The sequence below is a fragment of the Haliotis rufescens genome, unplaced genomic scaffold (genome assembly GCF_023055435.1).
Source record: "Haliotis rufescens isolate VD_foot unplaced genomic scaffold, xgHalRufe1.0.p SCAF_5, whole genome shotgun sequence".
Taxonomy (NCBI): domain Eukaryota; kingdom Metazoa; phylum Mollusca; class Gastropoda; order Lepetellida; family Haliotidae; genus Haliotis; species Haliotis rufescens.
Window position 1 is genome coordinate 11,478,356 of NW_025964223.1, and position 17,781 is coordinate 11,496,136.

At 41.4% G+C, this 17,781-nt stretch overlaps 2 protein-coding genes across 4 annotated transcripts in view; one reads left to right on the forward strand and one right to left on the reverse strand.

The window, feature by feature from the left end:
* LOC124111027 (phenolphthiocerol synthesis polyketide synthase type I Pks15/1-like) overlaps positions 1–17,781 on the forward strand; it is a 149,451-nt gene that overhangs the window by 56,296 nt on the left and 75,374 nt on the right. The window lies entirely within an intron of this gene.
* LOC124111025 (gastrula zinc finger protein XlCGF8.2DB-like) lies at positions 411–3,712 on the reverse strand. 3 transcript variants are annotated; one of them, XM_046470572.2, is made up of 2 exons: positions 3,645–3,712; positions 411–1,996 (listed from the first exon to the last, which is right to left on the reverse strand). In XM_046470572.2, the coding sequence occupies exon 2, from the start codon at positions 1,781–1,783 to the stop codon at positions 755–757; it is 1,029 nt and encodes a 342-aa protein (XP_046326528.2). In that variant the 5' UTR covers positions 1,784–1,996; positions 3,645–3,712; the 3' UTR covers positions 411–754. The 3 variants fall into 3 exon arrangements, with proteins under 3 accessions (XP_046326528.2, XP_046326527.2, XP_046326525.2); XM_046470571.2 differs by having other exon boundaries at positions 3,631–3,699; XM_046470569.2 differs by having other exon boundaries at positions 3,543–3,699.

Genomic DNA, 17,781 nt, shown 5'->3' on the forward strand with positions numbered 1-17,781 from the left:
TCCAGGTTAGGCTTGGTCCTAAGCAACCCACGCTTGTTGTAAGAGGTGTCTAAGTTTCGTTTGTTTCAATGTTTGTTTGTTGTTTAACGCTGCACTCTGCAGTATTACAGCTTTATGACATGGTCTGTAAATAATCGAGCCTGGACCATACAATACAGTGATTGATATAATGAGCATCGATCTACACAATTGGGATACGATGACAACCAAGTCAGTGAGCCTGACCACCTGATCCTGTTGGTCGCCTCTTACGACAAGCACAGTCGCCTTTCAAGGCAAGCATGGGTTGCTGAAGACCTATACTACCTCCGATCTTCACGGGTTAAGTGTCTAACGGATCAAGGTGGTCAGACTCGCTGACTTGGTTGATGCATGTCATCGTATCCCAATACCATAGATTGATGCTCATGATGTCTATCACTGGACTTGATTATTTACTGACAGCCATCATATAGCTGAAATATTTCTGAGTGCAGCGTTAAACAACAAACAAACAAACAAACATCATCATGATCATGTAACAAGTCATTAGAAAAGGGGGACACAGTTCAGTTATATGTCATACTTACAACTGTGCCCTGATATTGTTGTAAGAAACTTTAACAAAAAATAGTGGATGTGCTACAATCAACACAACGAATAAACAAACTCCAGCTCATTCTCAAACTCATTTCTACGTAATTGTGTAACGTGACAGGAATAAAACAATAAGTTTTTCCACTTGCAGTCTAGGGACAAGCTGGTTAGCCTAACCCTAACTGTCAGATGACTGCTCCGACTTAATCGTGGTGATATCGACTATACTTTGCATATTATGAGTCTGTACATGCAGCTCAAACATTTTGTTGTCTGAGAAGACCTCTTCACACTCCTCACACTGCACTAGCTCCCCTGTATGGAGCCTGAAATGCATGCTGAGGTCGAGGTGACTGACTTTTTTCTGGCACAGGGAACACGAGTAGCTTTCAAGCAGGTCCGAGTCAGAGAACTCATCAGCTGGAGTGGAATAATATTTGTAAAGATTTTCAGTATGGCCTTTGAGATGGTTTGAGAGATGATTCTGTCTGGTAAATATCTTCTTACAAAAATGACAGGAAAAGGTCTTCGCACATTTTGATTTTTTATGTCTTATCAATGTGCTCTGGTATGTGAACAATTCTCCGCACAAATCACAGCTGAACATCTTCGAAACTGAATGAGCAGCCTGATGCTGATTTAAAGTGAATTTCCGTGAGAAGGTTTTGTTGCAAATACTGCAAGAAAAATTGGGAACTCCTGTATGAACTTGATGGTGTGCTTTGAGATCAGTCTTCCGCTTGAACCGTTTTCCACACAACTTACATGAGTGCAATAAAAAACCTAAATGTAAACGTAAATGCACTGTCAAGTTATTCTTCTGGGTGAAACCTTTGTCACATATTTTACAAGAATACATCTTTTCCCCTGTGTGAATGGTCCTGTGTCTTCTCAGAGTGCCCATCTTACGGAAAGATTTACTACAGAACTCACACTCAAAGGCCTTTACATCCTTGTGAATAAGCATATGTTGTTGTAAGCTACTTTTGTAGTTGAACTTGTCATCACACACATCACATTTGAAGAGATCCTCCCCTGTGTGGATTTTACCATGTGCCTCAAGACCCCCTTGGTGCTTAAATTCCTTTCCACATGCCTCACAAGAAAATATTTGGCAGTTTGTGTGAATTGTCAAGTGACGAGTGTAATTATATTTCCGACTGAAAGTACGCTTGCAAACGCCACAGTTGTACGATTCCGTCGTCATTGGTACCTAAACTTCAAACAATATTCCTTCGCTATATTCCAAGAATTATATATAATTATAAAATGTCATCTAAATGTAATACTCAAGTCTTGAGCAAGTAGGGAGTTGTCAAATTATACCTCCACAATACCCCAAATTTCATAATTATTAAGGCATGATACAGCTGTTGTAGCACCTATGTCAAGTTCATCCAGAATTCCAAGCAGGAGGAATCTGAAAGTCAAATAAAATCATTTACATATAACATGGTTATCATAGTTATGTTGTTATGAGATTATTATGATAATAATCAATGATTGATTGTCTACCCCTTCACACATGAAATGATCAATTTTTAATGTCCATAACTAATGGTGGACAAAAATGCCATCGCATATCAAATTCTTATTCATAACACTTAGCCTTTCCTTTGATTTATATTTGCATCCCTTGGAGATGCCAGAAACATATGACTGTGGGTTCGAATCTTTGTTCGCCCTGATAACGTTTCTCGGCTTGTTAGAAGAAGGATTAATTGACATACAATTTCTAGAAAATAGCACAAAATTGGCAACAAGGCTCGGATCGATTCGGATCGATGACAACCAAGCATGACCACCCGATCCAGTTAGTCGCCTCTTACGACAAGCATAGTCGCCTTTTACAGCAAGCATGGGTTACTGAAGATCTATTCTACCCTGGATCTTCACGGGTCGAACATGTTCTGTACTTGCTGATTGCTGATAACCAAGAATGTATATATGTATATGTTGTGTTATTTGTTGCTATATATATAGTTTAATAAAACATATGTGAGATAAATAATTTCTGAGTACAAATTTTCACAATTTGTGGAGTGGTGATTCCTTCAGCGTGTTGTGCAAATGCAAAGGGACAGGATTTGGAAAAGTAAAGTTTGCTTCAATGCTGGTGCGTCAAAGAACCTAGGAACAACATTTTTAAATCCCATTCTTTATCTTTAATGGTGTTGAGTTTGTGGAATATCAATGATAATAAATAAATCCTATTTAGCTTAGAAAATGAATCATTGAATGAGTGGATTTTTTCTTCATCAGTCAGCAATATAGCAGATATATCACAACAGACTCTTTAGTTTTTGTTTGTTTGTTGTTTAACGCCACACTCAGCAATATTCCAGCAATATGACGGCGGTCTGTAAATAATCGAGTCTGGACCAGACAATCCAGTGACTGATATCATGAGCATTGTTCCATGCAATTGGGATATGATGACATGTATCAACCAAGTCAGCGAGCCTGACCAACCGATCCCGTTAGTCGCCTCTTACGACAAGCATAGTCGCCTTTTACGGCAAGCATAGGTTGCTGAAGACCTATTCTACCCGGATCTTCACGGGTCAACTCTTTAGTAATATCGAGTCTGATCCGAGCAGACCAGTGGTTGATATCATGAGCAACTTTTCACGGTGCATGGGAATTGTGATCCACAAAAACGCAGAGTAGCCCAACCAGTGTAAACACGAATTCGAAACGTTTGTTCGCCCTTCCATTAGGGCCTATCGTATGTTGTTATTAGAAATAGAAAAAAGTACCCACGTAAATCGCATCACTGACCAACTTTACTATCGATACAAAATGTTCAAAACAATTGACATACGTATACCATACTATGAATAACTTTTCACGTTTCGGAAGTTAGATCGAAAACAGGACAATCGTGACTGTAGCTAATCATTCACATGGTAAATACAGATGATAACGGTTGTGTTTTGTTGTTGATCAACGATTTAGGAACACACCTGGCATGTTATGATTTTGTCGGGTGCCCGTTGGAGTCACAACAGATTAATCATAAAGCAAATTCACTGACAACATTTCTAGACATACTTCTAGTTCCTTACTTTCCATGCGCGGGCATAACGGTATAAAGCTTCCTGCAGCGATGTACCGTTACCAACATGTCTAGACTGATTCCCGGATCCTCCGCCCGCTGCTCTTGCTCTGCTTTGCAAGTCTGTCGCAGGAACGAACGGGAACCAGTCTACCAACATGTCGTGCTAATGGACTATGAAGGTAGCATGCGCTGATGTGGAGCTTAGGTTACGGCTGAAACGGCACCAAGTGAAAACGGTCCCAAAAGAATGACAGAAACGGACCAATGTTTACACAGTTAAAGGGGAAGTGTACACGCAAAAATCACTTTCTTACTTATTTTAAACAAAACGCAATTTTAGAATTAGTTAGTATCAGTGTTTGAAAATATACCCTCATTTTTCTCACAGTGAAAGTAGGAAGCTCACGGTAAGTGTGAAAATGTTATGCCGTTATGAGGCCTTCGGTTTCCGAGCTGAACAGGCCTGAGTTATCCCCCTTAGATTATGACGTAATTGGTGCCAATTTAACTGGTTTCCCTGTCTTGTCACAACGCAAAAGATATTAAGTACCAGTTTATGGTGATACACCATGGCATCCGATATATTGACTGATCCGAAGAAGTTCCTTTGACCCATCAAGAAATCGCAAAATTCCCATCACCTAGATGGGCCTAGATTTTCGAAACGATCTTAGCTAAGATAAATCTTAACAACTTACGTTCAAAGATAAGATATCTTAAGGTTAAGATAAGATAGATTTTCGAAACTATCGTAAACCTGTCGCAGATCGTTCAGAGCTACGATACCTATCGTAACTCTGACAGAGAACTCATTTGTGTTAGAGATCGAAAAAGCGGGTGTTTCCCAATGACGTCACGGGGATTCCCAGCTGCTGACAATAACAACATAGATAATTGACACGGAATTCATGATCACATTGTCATGTCAAATTGTTTAACACGTACATATTTGAGTGAAATTCTGTACAATCCTACATATGTCCTACATGTAGACGTGTTGTTCTTATGATAAAAGATGCCATGACTAACCGAACACAAAAAGCATTCGTGTGCCATGCAATAGCATTTTTCAAAGCCAAAACATGTTATAATCAATAAGTCTAGTGTTACCACACTTTAGCTATTAGAATAGAAATAATGTGCCAAAAGATACTTCACTATTTTCCCTTCAAATGGTCCTTTCGTGACCACGCAGAACTTTATGATATAAACACATCGCGTAACAAAGTCAAGGACGAAAGTAAGGGACGTTATTCTAAATGACAACGACAAGACCTTTGATCGAACAGCATATGCGTTCAGCATTTAACATGCGTGTTCAAGTCTGATGTTAAGTGATGTATACTGTATATGTTTGTGTTTATGTCAAAAGTCAAGTTTATATTAGTGTAAACACCAACATTATACGTGGAAACACTCAAAACAAAAATTGTTCAGGAAGCAGCGCACCCACAAGCAAGATTTTATGACAATCTAAGCTTGTTAAGTTTGTTTTGTTATTTATGTAACCAATATATTTCACGAAGTAACCAAGGACTTAAATACAATATCAACCTATAAGTATTCAGATGATGACATTATTTTTTATCTATCTAGATCCATAATTCTTTCAAAATTTAAAAGTGACACTAATTTTCGTTCGCAAAGAGAGATAATTTCGGAATTGCCAAGTTATGTTGTCTCATGGAACACGCCACAAGTTAATGTAAACATACATATAATGTAGTCATTTTCTATCCTTTTAAATTAAGTAGAGTTAATAAACTGATTTGTCTGATTTCATTTAAATCTGACTAAGGAGCGAAATACTTTGTAATGTGTCAAATCTATTCCAGAACGTAGTTCAATGGTGTTTGGCTTGTCTGACAGCATTGCTGAGGATCGTTTACTAGTATTTGTCCGTTGACCCTAAACGTGACAACGATTTTATTGTTTGAATGGTCTCAAGTATATATATATATATTTTAAACATAAAACGGGAAGATGTAGACTTAAATATTAAAAACATCAAAATATTTTAAAACCCGTTTATTGAATGCAAAGATTATTGTGTTGAAAATGTGTATTTTATGTTGATCAGTAAATTTCATTTAATAAACTTTGTTTCTACGAACATATATTTGAAAGTGAATTTTGGACAATTTGCAATCTATGCTACATTTTGACGAGAACCAGAACGAGCATGGGAACTCATTTTTTATTTGATTTGTCGATACAAAAATCTGTGCTTAACTTTTGCTGTCAAAATTTCGGTAAATTGTTATATTTATAAGGGAATACATCTATATGCCGTTAATCACCTGGGCTTAAAGAATGCAATTGTTCAACAGACAGTTTTTAATCACTTTTTATCAAATATTTGTCTTTCAAGAGGATATAGATAACGTAGGTATTGAATTTAAACGAAACAAATTACAATTACTTTTGCAAGAAAAATATAAGTTATTGTATACAAATATTTGATCACATGTATTTCCTTGTTTAGTCAAATCCCACACGATTTTAGATGTAAAAACTTATGCGAAACCTTTATGGTTGTTTTTACACATATAGATTGATATAGTTTTATAAAATGCGAAAATAAAGACTAAAGCATTGACACAAATGCGACTCAGAAAATATAACAGCGGAACTCTGCGCTTTATGAAAACTGTACCATTGAGCATGGTGTCCCGGGCGAATACAAAGGGAAACCACTCTCAACTAGAGTTTGAACTAAGATTAGCTCCCCCTAAACTATCAATAAGGTCACGGTCATTACTGTAGCCTGTCGACACCTTCCCAAATTATCGAAAAGGTATGTTGTTTCACACTTCTTCAGCATGGACTCGGATAGAAAAATAATGTAAGCTATCGACTCCACAGTTATGTGTATCGCTGTCGCGATTAAGAACATTTTTGACGTGAAATCCTTGATGCGTTCTTCGTGTTTTCGAAGTGTCAATTTGAATCACTCAGTTTTACAAAATGAAATGTCAATGTTTGAACGTAAAGCGGACTAATTGTTTGGCAAAATATCTATGGAAAAGTATGCAGCCATCTTGGATGAAGATAAAATAAACTTACGACAGGTATAGGGCTATCTTAGATTTACGACAAACTTAAGATATCTTAGGGCTACGATAGCTTCGAAAATATGCTACGATAGCCTACGATTTCCTTACGACAAATTTACGATAATTTTAGGGCTACGATCGTTTCGAAAATCTAGGCCCAGTGCTACTTGGCAAACGTTGTCTCAACAAGATTACACATTACCAGATTACGAGAGCATATGCTTTGAGTAACACGAAAATGGGGTACGTCCCAGTACGTTTCTAAAGTCGGTTGCCGCGTGGAAACGTACTGGGGAAAAATAGATTCTCTTTGATTTTTCCCCCATCCGAATTCAAAATAACTGCCATATTTTATGGATAAGTAACTAAATTCCGTATGTCACATCAGCATCAGCCGAACAAAACCGTCCCCATTTGAAAGTGAAACGATAGATCACCCCATTGATGTGTTTAAGTGTTTGAAACCAGTTACTTCAGTTGGCCTATATCTATTTAATAGATAATTAGTTTTTGGTTCGTCTGACAACCATTCATAGAAAACTGCATTGCAACTTTGCAGGGAAACTATTTATCATCCATTATGAGGCCAGATTTTTAAAAACAATGTTTACAAACTTAAGAAAATATGAAAGGATTAATATATAATTAATTATTAAAAACGGTGGGTTGTTTAACTGAGTGGACCAGAGATATGTAAAATGTTTACAAAAAGCTCATTTACTGTCACTATCAATATATATATATAAATTATTTAAGAAACTATAATTAAAACTTATTTAAAATTAATATAAAATATTTGAAATTGTAAATTTTTCAAGATAGACACAATTTTATGGATAACAACTTCTTTAATACTGTAAAAAGCGACGTTTCGGTATAGATCCTTATACCGTTGTCAAGCAAGACTGAATGAGGGACATAGTGCAGAATATATATAGCAAGTGGAGGATTAACAGTAGAGGATTAACAGTAACAACAAGGGCATACATGAGTGGGATAACATAGGTAGGTGTGACAACAAGGATGATGCTATCACAACACGATGGACAGAAAACACATAGCTAGAAGCCAATGGGGCATGAAGCCAATAAACAACCTCGCCAACAACCTCCATGATTTCACCAAAAGAAAACTAACAGAAGCAGTCGACATTCGCCGCCACAACCCATCAATCAACAGAGATCAAGGCTATTTCATCCCATCCGCCTACTATGAACTCATCAAACAATAATCACCTGTTTATTGGCTTCATGCCCCATTGGCTTCTAGCTATGTGTTTTCTGTCCATCGTGTTGTGATAGCATCATCCTTGTTGTCACACCTACCTATGTTATCCCACTCATGTATGCCCTTGTTGTTACTGTTAATCCTCTACTGTTAATCCTCCACTTGCACATTCAGTCTTGCTTGACAACGGTATAAGGATCTATACCGAAACATCGCTTTTTACAGTATTAAAGAAGTTGATATCCATAAAATTGTGTCTATCTTGTCATCCGCCAACTTCTAAGTAATGCCTATCAAACAAGTTGTAAATTTTTGTTTGGAAATTTAGACCTCCTGATCTGACGTTTTCGACAAAAACATCTGTAACAACCACCCCCTAAAACTTTGTCCGAACTGACTGGAAATAATCGCATGCAGATCAACCGCATAACCTGTGTTCAGTGTGTTCTAAATGTTAACATACCTTATATCATGTGGTAACAATCCAATTTCAAAACAAAATACAGTGTTCAGGCCTAATGCGATGAGTTGTTTACACCAGTGGACCAGTAAGAGATGAACCAGAGCTCAAATTTCATATGAACATATGCCCTGACATCTTTGATTAAATTCTTTGCTTTATGAATGTAATGTTGTGACTCTAAAGAGAGGTGGAAACAGATGTATATGTCCAAAAGGAATTACCTTAGAACCCCACAATCAAGGAATGGGTAAATCATGATAATAATTATTTAGTGTTGTTACCTTCAGCAATCACCTGGAACAGTTTCAGATTAAGATGGTTTTGCATCTTCAATAATCATTTTTTATATGAGTGAATGAGTAGGGTTTTACGCCGCTTTTAGCAATATTCCAGCAATATATCAGCGGGGGACACCACAAATGGGCTTCACACATTGTAGCCATGTGGGGAATCGAACTTTGGTCTTCAGTGTGACGATCAAACGCTTTAACCACAAGGCTACTCCACCATCCTATCTTATATGAACACTTGAAATAAAGTTTAGAAAAAATATAATATCATTAGCTTTCATCAATTTATTTTATTATGCATTTGAATATCAATCATGCAAAACAAACAAATCTGACATGTAAAATAAATCTCTAGTACCATAAATGTTTATTTGTGAGACAGTTATAAAAACATATGTAACATGTAAGGTTATTAAATTACATCAGTGATATTGAAATATGTTCACGATATTTCAAGAAGTATTCAAACCAATTGTAATAAACACATCATGTCAACATGATAGAAAATCTATAGGACATTTTCATGTTTACAATACTCACCCTTAATTCGAAAGAGTTTATCATGGAAAATTGTTTGATGAACTCGCCCGCACACTTGTCTATAGGGTTATGCTCGTCCGAACGGTAAACAGTGACAGAGTTTATCATGGAAAATTGTTTGACGAGGAAAATGTTTTATTGGAAATATATGTCGAAGCAGGTTTATTCATAGCTAATGTATAGCAGAGAGACTAAGCGACCGACCGCCCATAACAATGTCAACATACCCCGGCCTTACAATTAATGTTAACATACCATCCTCGCCTGAAGCTTCCCATTCATAAATTGTGTGACCAGTGTCCCGTATTCATGATATGTTAGGGAAGATGTGTTGTACATTTGTTATTTTTAAAGGGAGTTATTTCAGAGAGGCGGGACTGACCAACTGATCCCAGTCAGTCGCCGATAAGCATGGGTTACTGGGCCTGCTGCCTGTGGAAGCCAAAGGTGAAGACCACCAAGGATTATTTACCAGTGTGTATTGTAAAACCAAATTAAAATACACATACTGATCGCTTTTTTAACATACTCACAAGTGTGCTGTGAAGAAAAGAGTGTCTTCCAAGATTCCCTGCACGTGTAAGACAGTATAAACTCTACAGTAGTGTGGCCCGACAAACAGTTTTACTCTCGCCAGCAAACGGATTGGACGTGAACAACATGAAGAAAGCATCAGAGATTAGACTTGACCCTAGAGATATATTTAGGAAGACTACGTTGAGAAAATCACAACAGAGAAAGAAACCACAAGCAGCCAAGAAGTCGACGCTGTAGACAAAGAAGAGACAGGTAACACCTAAAATGAAAACGATGACAACCAAACAGGGATCGAAGACAACACCCCAACCCGTGAAAATACAACATGTGTCGGAGTTGAAGGCTGTGGTGGAACGGGCACTTGCTGCCTTGAAGCGTCAACAGAGTCAAGGGTATAAAAGAAAGCTTCATACCCTCTAATCGCACACCGTATTGGATCACCATGGGGGTTGCCACCTGTCCGAACTGTGAAAAAATGTTTCAAGAAGAGATGTCATGTTACGACACAGGAGAAATAAACATAGCATACCACCGCCGTTACAAGCCCACCCGCCGCCGCAAGTCCACTCGCCATTACAAGCCCACCCGCTAACGCCGCTGCCGCAAGCCCATACGCTACCGCCGCCGCCGCCGCAAATCCACCCGCCATTACAAGCCCACCCGCTAACGCCGCCGCCGCCGCAAGTCCACCCACCGCCGCCGCTGCGTCAAGCCAACCCGCCATTACAAGCACATCCGCCGCCGCCGCCGCCGCCATCGCAAGTCCACTCGTGGCTGCCTCATTTACCATGTATATCTGATCTTCGAGAACAATTCAAGTTCCTGATTCCCTCAAATGCGCTCGTTGTGGGACCCAGTGGTTGTGGAAAGTCTGTGTTTACCTCTCATGTACTCCGGCATGGCCTGATCCAACCCCAACCTACCCGCATCGTTTGGTGTTATACTCAATGGCAGCCATAATATAAGGACCTCGGTGAGCAGCTGCCTCAGCTGACCTTTGTAAAAGGAATTCCCTACGATATCTTGGACGAGGATTACTTTGATGCTCGTCAACAGAATGTGTTGGTCCTGGATGATTTCCTGGCCGAAGCAAAGCACGACAAGCGTATTTCGCGGCTGTTTACACAAACCTCACATCACAAGAATGTATTGATCTTTCTCTTGATACAAAATCTGTTTCCGAGAGGTAAGGAATCGAGAGACATTGCTTTGAACGTGCATTATGTCACCCAGTTTCATTCCCCCATAGATAAACAGCAAATCAAACTCTTCGCTCGTAGAATTTCCCCCGAACTTATGGATCACTTTATGGCTATGTATGAAAAGGTTGCTGAAACACCCTTATGGACAACTCACCATCGATCTAAAACCTACCACCAAAGATAAGGATCGACTGCATGTTAACCTCATAAATGAGGAAAACAGGAGAACAACAACACAGTCTGAACCTGATCTGCGTAGGGAGAAGTTGACTACAACAGAATCTCTGGATCGTCCTCTGACACAAGAAGAGAGATTGCCCCAAAATCAGCTCACGCCAATTGAAACCAATTCAGACACGAGTAGTGAGACATCATTGACTATGGCCACGGCTTGCGCAGATTGCGAGATGCTGATAGATAACATGCACGATCTACAGCGACATATCAAACACTGGTGTCCGGCCAATAGCCTTCAACCTAAGAGAAAGCGTGCCAGACTCGAGAGTGATGACGATGACAGTGACTTTGACGACCTAGCCTCTTCCCAGAAAGGCAGTGGTCTTGCCGTCAAACCTCCACGTGGGAAGTCAACATTCACTAATATGGAAGCCGAGGAGTGGCAAAATGTAGGCTTACAGCGCATCTGGAAGCAGGTGTACGATACGTTTCATGACAAGATGAAACTGCAGAAAAAACAGTACAAGCGACATGGACGAACGCAAGAGTGGATTGAGAGAAGATTGAAATTGAGGTGGGAGGATCTAGTGCGTAGTACTCTCAACTATGCGATGGAATATACCACGTACTTTAAAGAGGCACCTCTGTTTCAAAACATGCTATACAACCTGGGAGACATGAATCCTTCCACGGAACAATCCGTTCTCAAAAATATAATCAAACTCCTCCTAAAACCAAAGATGAAAGAGATCCTGCCTTTGATGGATATGCCTGAAATAGAAAGTGAGACTGAATCTGATAGCGTTGCAGAGGATAACGACGGTGATGACGAGGAGGAGGATGATGATCGTGAGCAGAACGATTAGGCATAAATACCCATCACTACTATATCAGTCTAACAATCAGAAGAGAATGCCGAGTCAACGCCATGCGTCTAGTTTGATTCATATTTTGAAAACACCTCGTAAACTGAGGCGTTTGAACGATAAGAAACGCCGAATTTCCCTGTAGGTGAGAGGAATTGTGAAACTGGGACCTCCTGGACGGAAATCGTTACAAGCAATGGATAAAGCATGGACTATAGACAACCATTCAACCTTAAAACAGCGTAGAAAAGGAAACATTCAACAGTATGAAATGTGTTTCAAAACATGGACTCGCTGTTTAAACAATAGGGCCTTCGAGCAGCAGCAGCATGTGTATATGAGTGACTAAATAATGTTCCAGAGTGAATACTATTGTCCATTCGTATATCACGGCTTTGTATGGAACCGATTGACTCGAATCAATAAATGATACGAATGAACTGTTTGGTTTTTTTCTCAGTTTTTGGCATATTAGTAAATAGTCTTCGTCATACTACACCCGTGAATGTCCCGGGTTATAGAATCGACCTTCAGTAACCCATGCTTATCGGTGACTGACGGGGATCGGTTGGTCAGTCTCGCCGACTCGGATGACACGTGCCATCGGTTCCTAGTTGCACAGATCGCTGCTCATGCTGTTGATCACTGGATTGTCTGGTCCAAGCTCGTTTATTGACAGACCACCGTCCTAGACCTGGAATAATGCCGAGTGTGGCGTAAAACTAAATTCACTCACTCACTGATACCAATACATCTAAAAAGTAATGTCATCATTTAAATGGTGAGTTTAAACGCGTATTTTACCCTTACAAGGACGAGTGCATTCCACACACCCTTCCTGTTATCAATGTGTCACTGTTTACAGTTTGGGCGAACATAACCCTATAGACATGTGTGCGGGAGAGTTCATTCATCAGAAATCTGTCATTTACGATGTGTTTATAAATATGAACTGCTAACCACGCTCATAGTCATGTTGCGTGTCGTAGTTAGAACCGTAATTGATCTATTGAAAGGTGTCATACATTCGTGTTCGGATATACGTACAACATCTACACGCACATACTTTCCTACATCATTCAAATGTATTAAATACCGGATACGTTTAAAAGACACCATGCAACGAAAGAAAGGTTTAATGACGGGGGGAATACCCATATATATCCTCTCTGAAATAACTCCCTTTTAAAATAACAAATGTACAACACATCTTCCCTAACATATCATAAATACGGGACACTGGTCACACAATTTATGAATGGGAAGCTTCAGGCGAGGATGGTATGTTAACATTAACTGTAAGGCCGGGGTATGTTGACAATGTTATGGGCGGTCGGTCGCTTAGTCTCTCTGCTATACATTAGCTATGAATAAACCTGCTTCGACATATATTTCCAATAAAACATTTTCCTCGTCAAACAATTTTCCATGATAAACTCTGTTCTTTCTTCGAATTAAGGGTGAGTATTGTAAACATGAAAATGTCCTATAGATTGCTTCCATCACTTTCCCAACAAACCTAGCTTCGTGCCTTCACACTGGTACATGTACTTATCAGTTTTCTATCTATTTTCAAAATAGCACGTTCTGAAGTAAAACTGTGCACATCATGTTACACGGTTAAAACTCAAACCGCACGGTTTATTTGTCATCGCGTTAAATGGAAACGCTAGCATTGAAACATCAACTATGCAAGTCGGGACAAGATGAATTTGATCCAGCTAGACGTGCATTTTTTTTTCCATTATCCGGGGTATATAAAGTTGACACAATCCGTCTCTATTGTGGTATGATGTACTTTCAACACACACCCTGTATTCATCAAACCAGGTCGCACGCTCTAGCGAGCGCGGGTTAAACGACGACGCTTGTCTATTCAGAGCAGCACGCTATACATTTAGCTCTATTCATAACCCTTTACTTTTGTTTTCTTATGAATTCATTTCTGCCTTATAAACACACACCTTTCATTCCCCACCCTTTCCCGACGCGCTGTTGATGTATGAGTCATCCTATCCGATCACGTGACTTGGATCAACCAATCACTTTCGCATCCGCCTGGATCAACCGGATCAACCAAAAAAGGTTCCTGCAGACCCGTTCTATACTACTAATATGGGAGGAAGCAGACGTGGTTGTCATGAGTACAGGAGAAGAGGAGCATGGGAGTAAGTAGAGGTGGTTATCATGGGTACAGGAGAGGAGGATTATGGGAGGAAGCAGACGTGGATGTCATGAGTACGGGAGAGAAGGAGTATGGGAGGAAGCAGACGCGGTTGTCATGAGTACGGGAGAGGGGGAGTATGGGAGGAGCAGACGTGGTTGTCATGACAACCACCTCTCCTTTCTCCCATATTCCTTCTCTCTTGTACTCATGACCACCTCTCCTTCCTCCAATATTCCTCCTATCCTGTACTCACGACAAGCACCTGTCCTTCCTCCCATACTCCTCCTCTCCCGTATTCATGGCAACCATCTCTTCTTCCTCCCATGCTCCGCTTCTTCCGTACTCATGACAACCGCATCTGCTTCCTTCCATACTCCCCCTCTCCCGTAGTCATGACCACCCACTCTGCTTCCTCCAATACTCCTCCTCTCCTGTACTCATGACAAGCACTTCTCCTTCCTCCCATACTCCTCCTCTCTTATACTCATGACAACCGCGTCTGCTTCCTCCAATATTCCTCCTCTCCCGTACTCATGACATCACCTGTCCTTCCTCCCAAACTCCTCCTCCCCGTACTCATGACAACTGCCTCTGCTTCCTCCCATACTCCCATCTCCTGTACTCATGACAACCGCGTCTGCTTCCTTCAATATTCCTCCCCTCCCGTACTCACGACAAGCACCTGTCCTTCCTCCCAAACTCCTCCTCTTCCGTACTAATGACCACCCACTCTGCTTCCTCCCATACTCCTCCTCTCCCATACTCATGACCACCCACTCTGCTTCCTTCCATACTCCCCCTCTTATGTAATAATGACCACCCACTCTGCTTCCTCCCATACTCCTCCTCTCCCATACTCATGACCACCCACTCTGCTTCCTCCCATACTCCGCCTCTCTCATACTCATGACAACCGCGTCTGCTTCCTCCAATATTCCTCCCCTCCTGTACCCACGACAAGCACCTGTCCTTCCTCCCAAACTCCTCCTCTCCCGTACTAATGACCACCCACTCTGCTTCCTCCAATATTCCTCCTCTCCCATACTCATGACAACCGCCTCTGCTTCCTTCCATACTCCCCCTCTCCTGTAATAATGACCACCCGCTCTGCTTCCTCCCATGCTCCGCTTCTTCCGTACTCATGACAACCGCGTCTGCTTCCTCAAATATTCCTCCTCTCCCGTACTCATGACACCACCTCTGCTTCCTCCCATACTACCCTTCCCCCATACTCATGACAACTGCGTCTGCTTCCTCCAATATTCCTCCTCTCCCGTACTCATGACACCACCTTTGCTTCCTTCCATACTCCCCCTCTGTACTCAATATATGCTATTTCAGTATCCAAGTATCTTCAGGCGACATTTCCAAGACAGTGGAAAATATTCATCCTTATTTCAACACAATATTTACAAGCAAATGAGGAAAAGAGACAAACGATAACTGTGATGAGTGGAGCACTGTATGTGTGTGTGTGTGACTTCAAGTGTAAAGTGTTAATTTCCGATGCGAGATATTATGTTTAATTGTATATAGCGTGGAAGTGGCAAAAAGTAAGGCACTTGTGCCCCATGCCTTTGTCTCCTTGGACAATAAAATATATTTGGAACAAATAAAAAACCCACATACCTCATACCATATTACATGTCTCTTATTCCTGCGTGTAGTATATTAGATACACTGCAAAAAGGAGAACAAGTATGCGTGTAGACTTTATGGTCAAATGCACAGAGCGGATTAGCAGTCGGAGGTGGTTGCATTGGCGGTGACTTCTTTATAATAATCACTTGAAATTGTTGAAATCGATTTGTGTTTAGCTCAGATTGGTTTGTACGGGATGCCGCGAAGTGATTTGTAACATGCTCTCGTGCGCATAGCAGATAAGCCAACTGAGTGGATTGCACAGAGGATGAAAGCTATATCGTTATTACTTAAAAGTGTTGAATTTGGTTTGTACGGTTTAATTGTACGGTAAACATTGTTATAATGTGAAATCTCCGCGGAAAATCGCGTTTTTTAAGACAGTAGTCCTCGGAAAAATCATCTTCCGCGTAAAAATATAATCAAAGATTTAAAAGAAAATACTCCGAAAAACCGTCGCGGATTGTCCTGTTTTTGATCAGAGCAGAGTGAGTGGTCATGAGTACGGGAGAGGAATAGTATGGGAGGAAACAGACGTGGTTGTCATGAGTACGGGAGAGGAGAAGTATGGGAGGAAGCAGAGGTGGTGTCATGAGTAAAGGAGAGGAGGTATATGGGTGAAAAGAGAGGCGGTTCTCATGAGTACAGCAGGGGAGGAGTTTTGGAGGAAGCAGAGGTGGTGGTCATGAATACAGGAGAGCAGGAGTATGGGAGGAAGCAGACGTGGTTGTCATGAGTACGGGAGAGGAGGTGTTTGGGAGGAAGCAGAGGTGGTTGTCATGAGTATGGGAGGAAGGAGAGGTGGTTGTCATGAGTACGGGAGAGGAGGAATTTGGGAGGAAGCAGAGGTGGTTGTCATGAGTATGGGAGAGGAGTAGTATGGGAGGAAGCAGAGGTGGTTGTCATGAGTACGGGAGAGGAGGAGTATGGGAGGAAGCAGAGGTGGTTTCATGGGTACGGGACAGGAGTATGGGAGGATGCAGACGTGGCTGTCATGAGTATGGGAGAGGCGGAGTATTGGGGGAAGCAGAGGTGGTGGTCATGAGTACAGGAGAGCAGAATTTGGGGGGGGGGGGGGGGGGGGGGTGAGGAAAGGTGCTTGTCATGAGTACGGGAGAGGAGAAGTTTGGGAGGATGCAGACGTGGTTGTCATGAGTACGGGAGAGGAGGAGGTATGGGAGGAAGAAGACGTGGTATCGTGAGTACAGGAGAGGAGGAGTATGGGAGGAAGGAGGGGTAGTGTCCTGAGTACGGGAAAGTAGGAATATTGGAGAGAAGCAGACGCGGTTGTCATGAGTACGGGAGAGGAGGAGTATGGGAAGAAGCAGAGTGGGTGGTCATTAGTACGGGAGATGAGGAAGATTGTAGGAAGCAGACGCGGTTGTCATGACAACGGGAGAGGAGATGTTTGTGAGGGAGCAGAGGTTATTGTCATGAGAACAGGAAAGGGGTAAGGGAGGAAGCAGACGTGGTGGTCATGAGTATGGGAGGAAGGAGAAGGGGTGTCGAGTATAGGAGTGGAGGAGTATGGGAGGAAGCAGAGGTGGTGGTCAAAAGTATAGGAAAGGGGGAATATGGGAGGAAGCAGAGGTGGTGTCATGAGTGGAGGAGTATAGGAGGAAGCAGAGGTGGTGTCATGAGTATAGGAGAGGGGGAGTATGGGAGGAAGCAGAGGTGGTGGTCAAGAGTATAGGAGAGGGGGAGTATGGGAGGAAGCAGAGGTGGTGTCATGAGTATAGGAGAGGGGGAGTATGGGAGGAAGCAGAGGTGGTGGTCATGAGTACGGGGAGGAGGAGTATGGAAGGAAGCTGAAGTGGTGGTCATGAGTACAGGAGAGGAGGAGTATGGGAGGAAGCAGAGTGGGTGGTCATGAGTACGGGAGATAAGTATGGGAGGAAGGAGAGGTGGTGTCATGAGCATAGGAGAGGAGGAGTATAGGAGGAAGCAGAGGCGGTTGTCATGAGTACGGGGAGGAGGA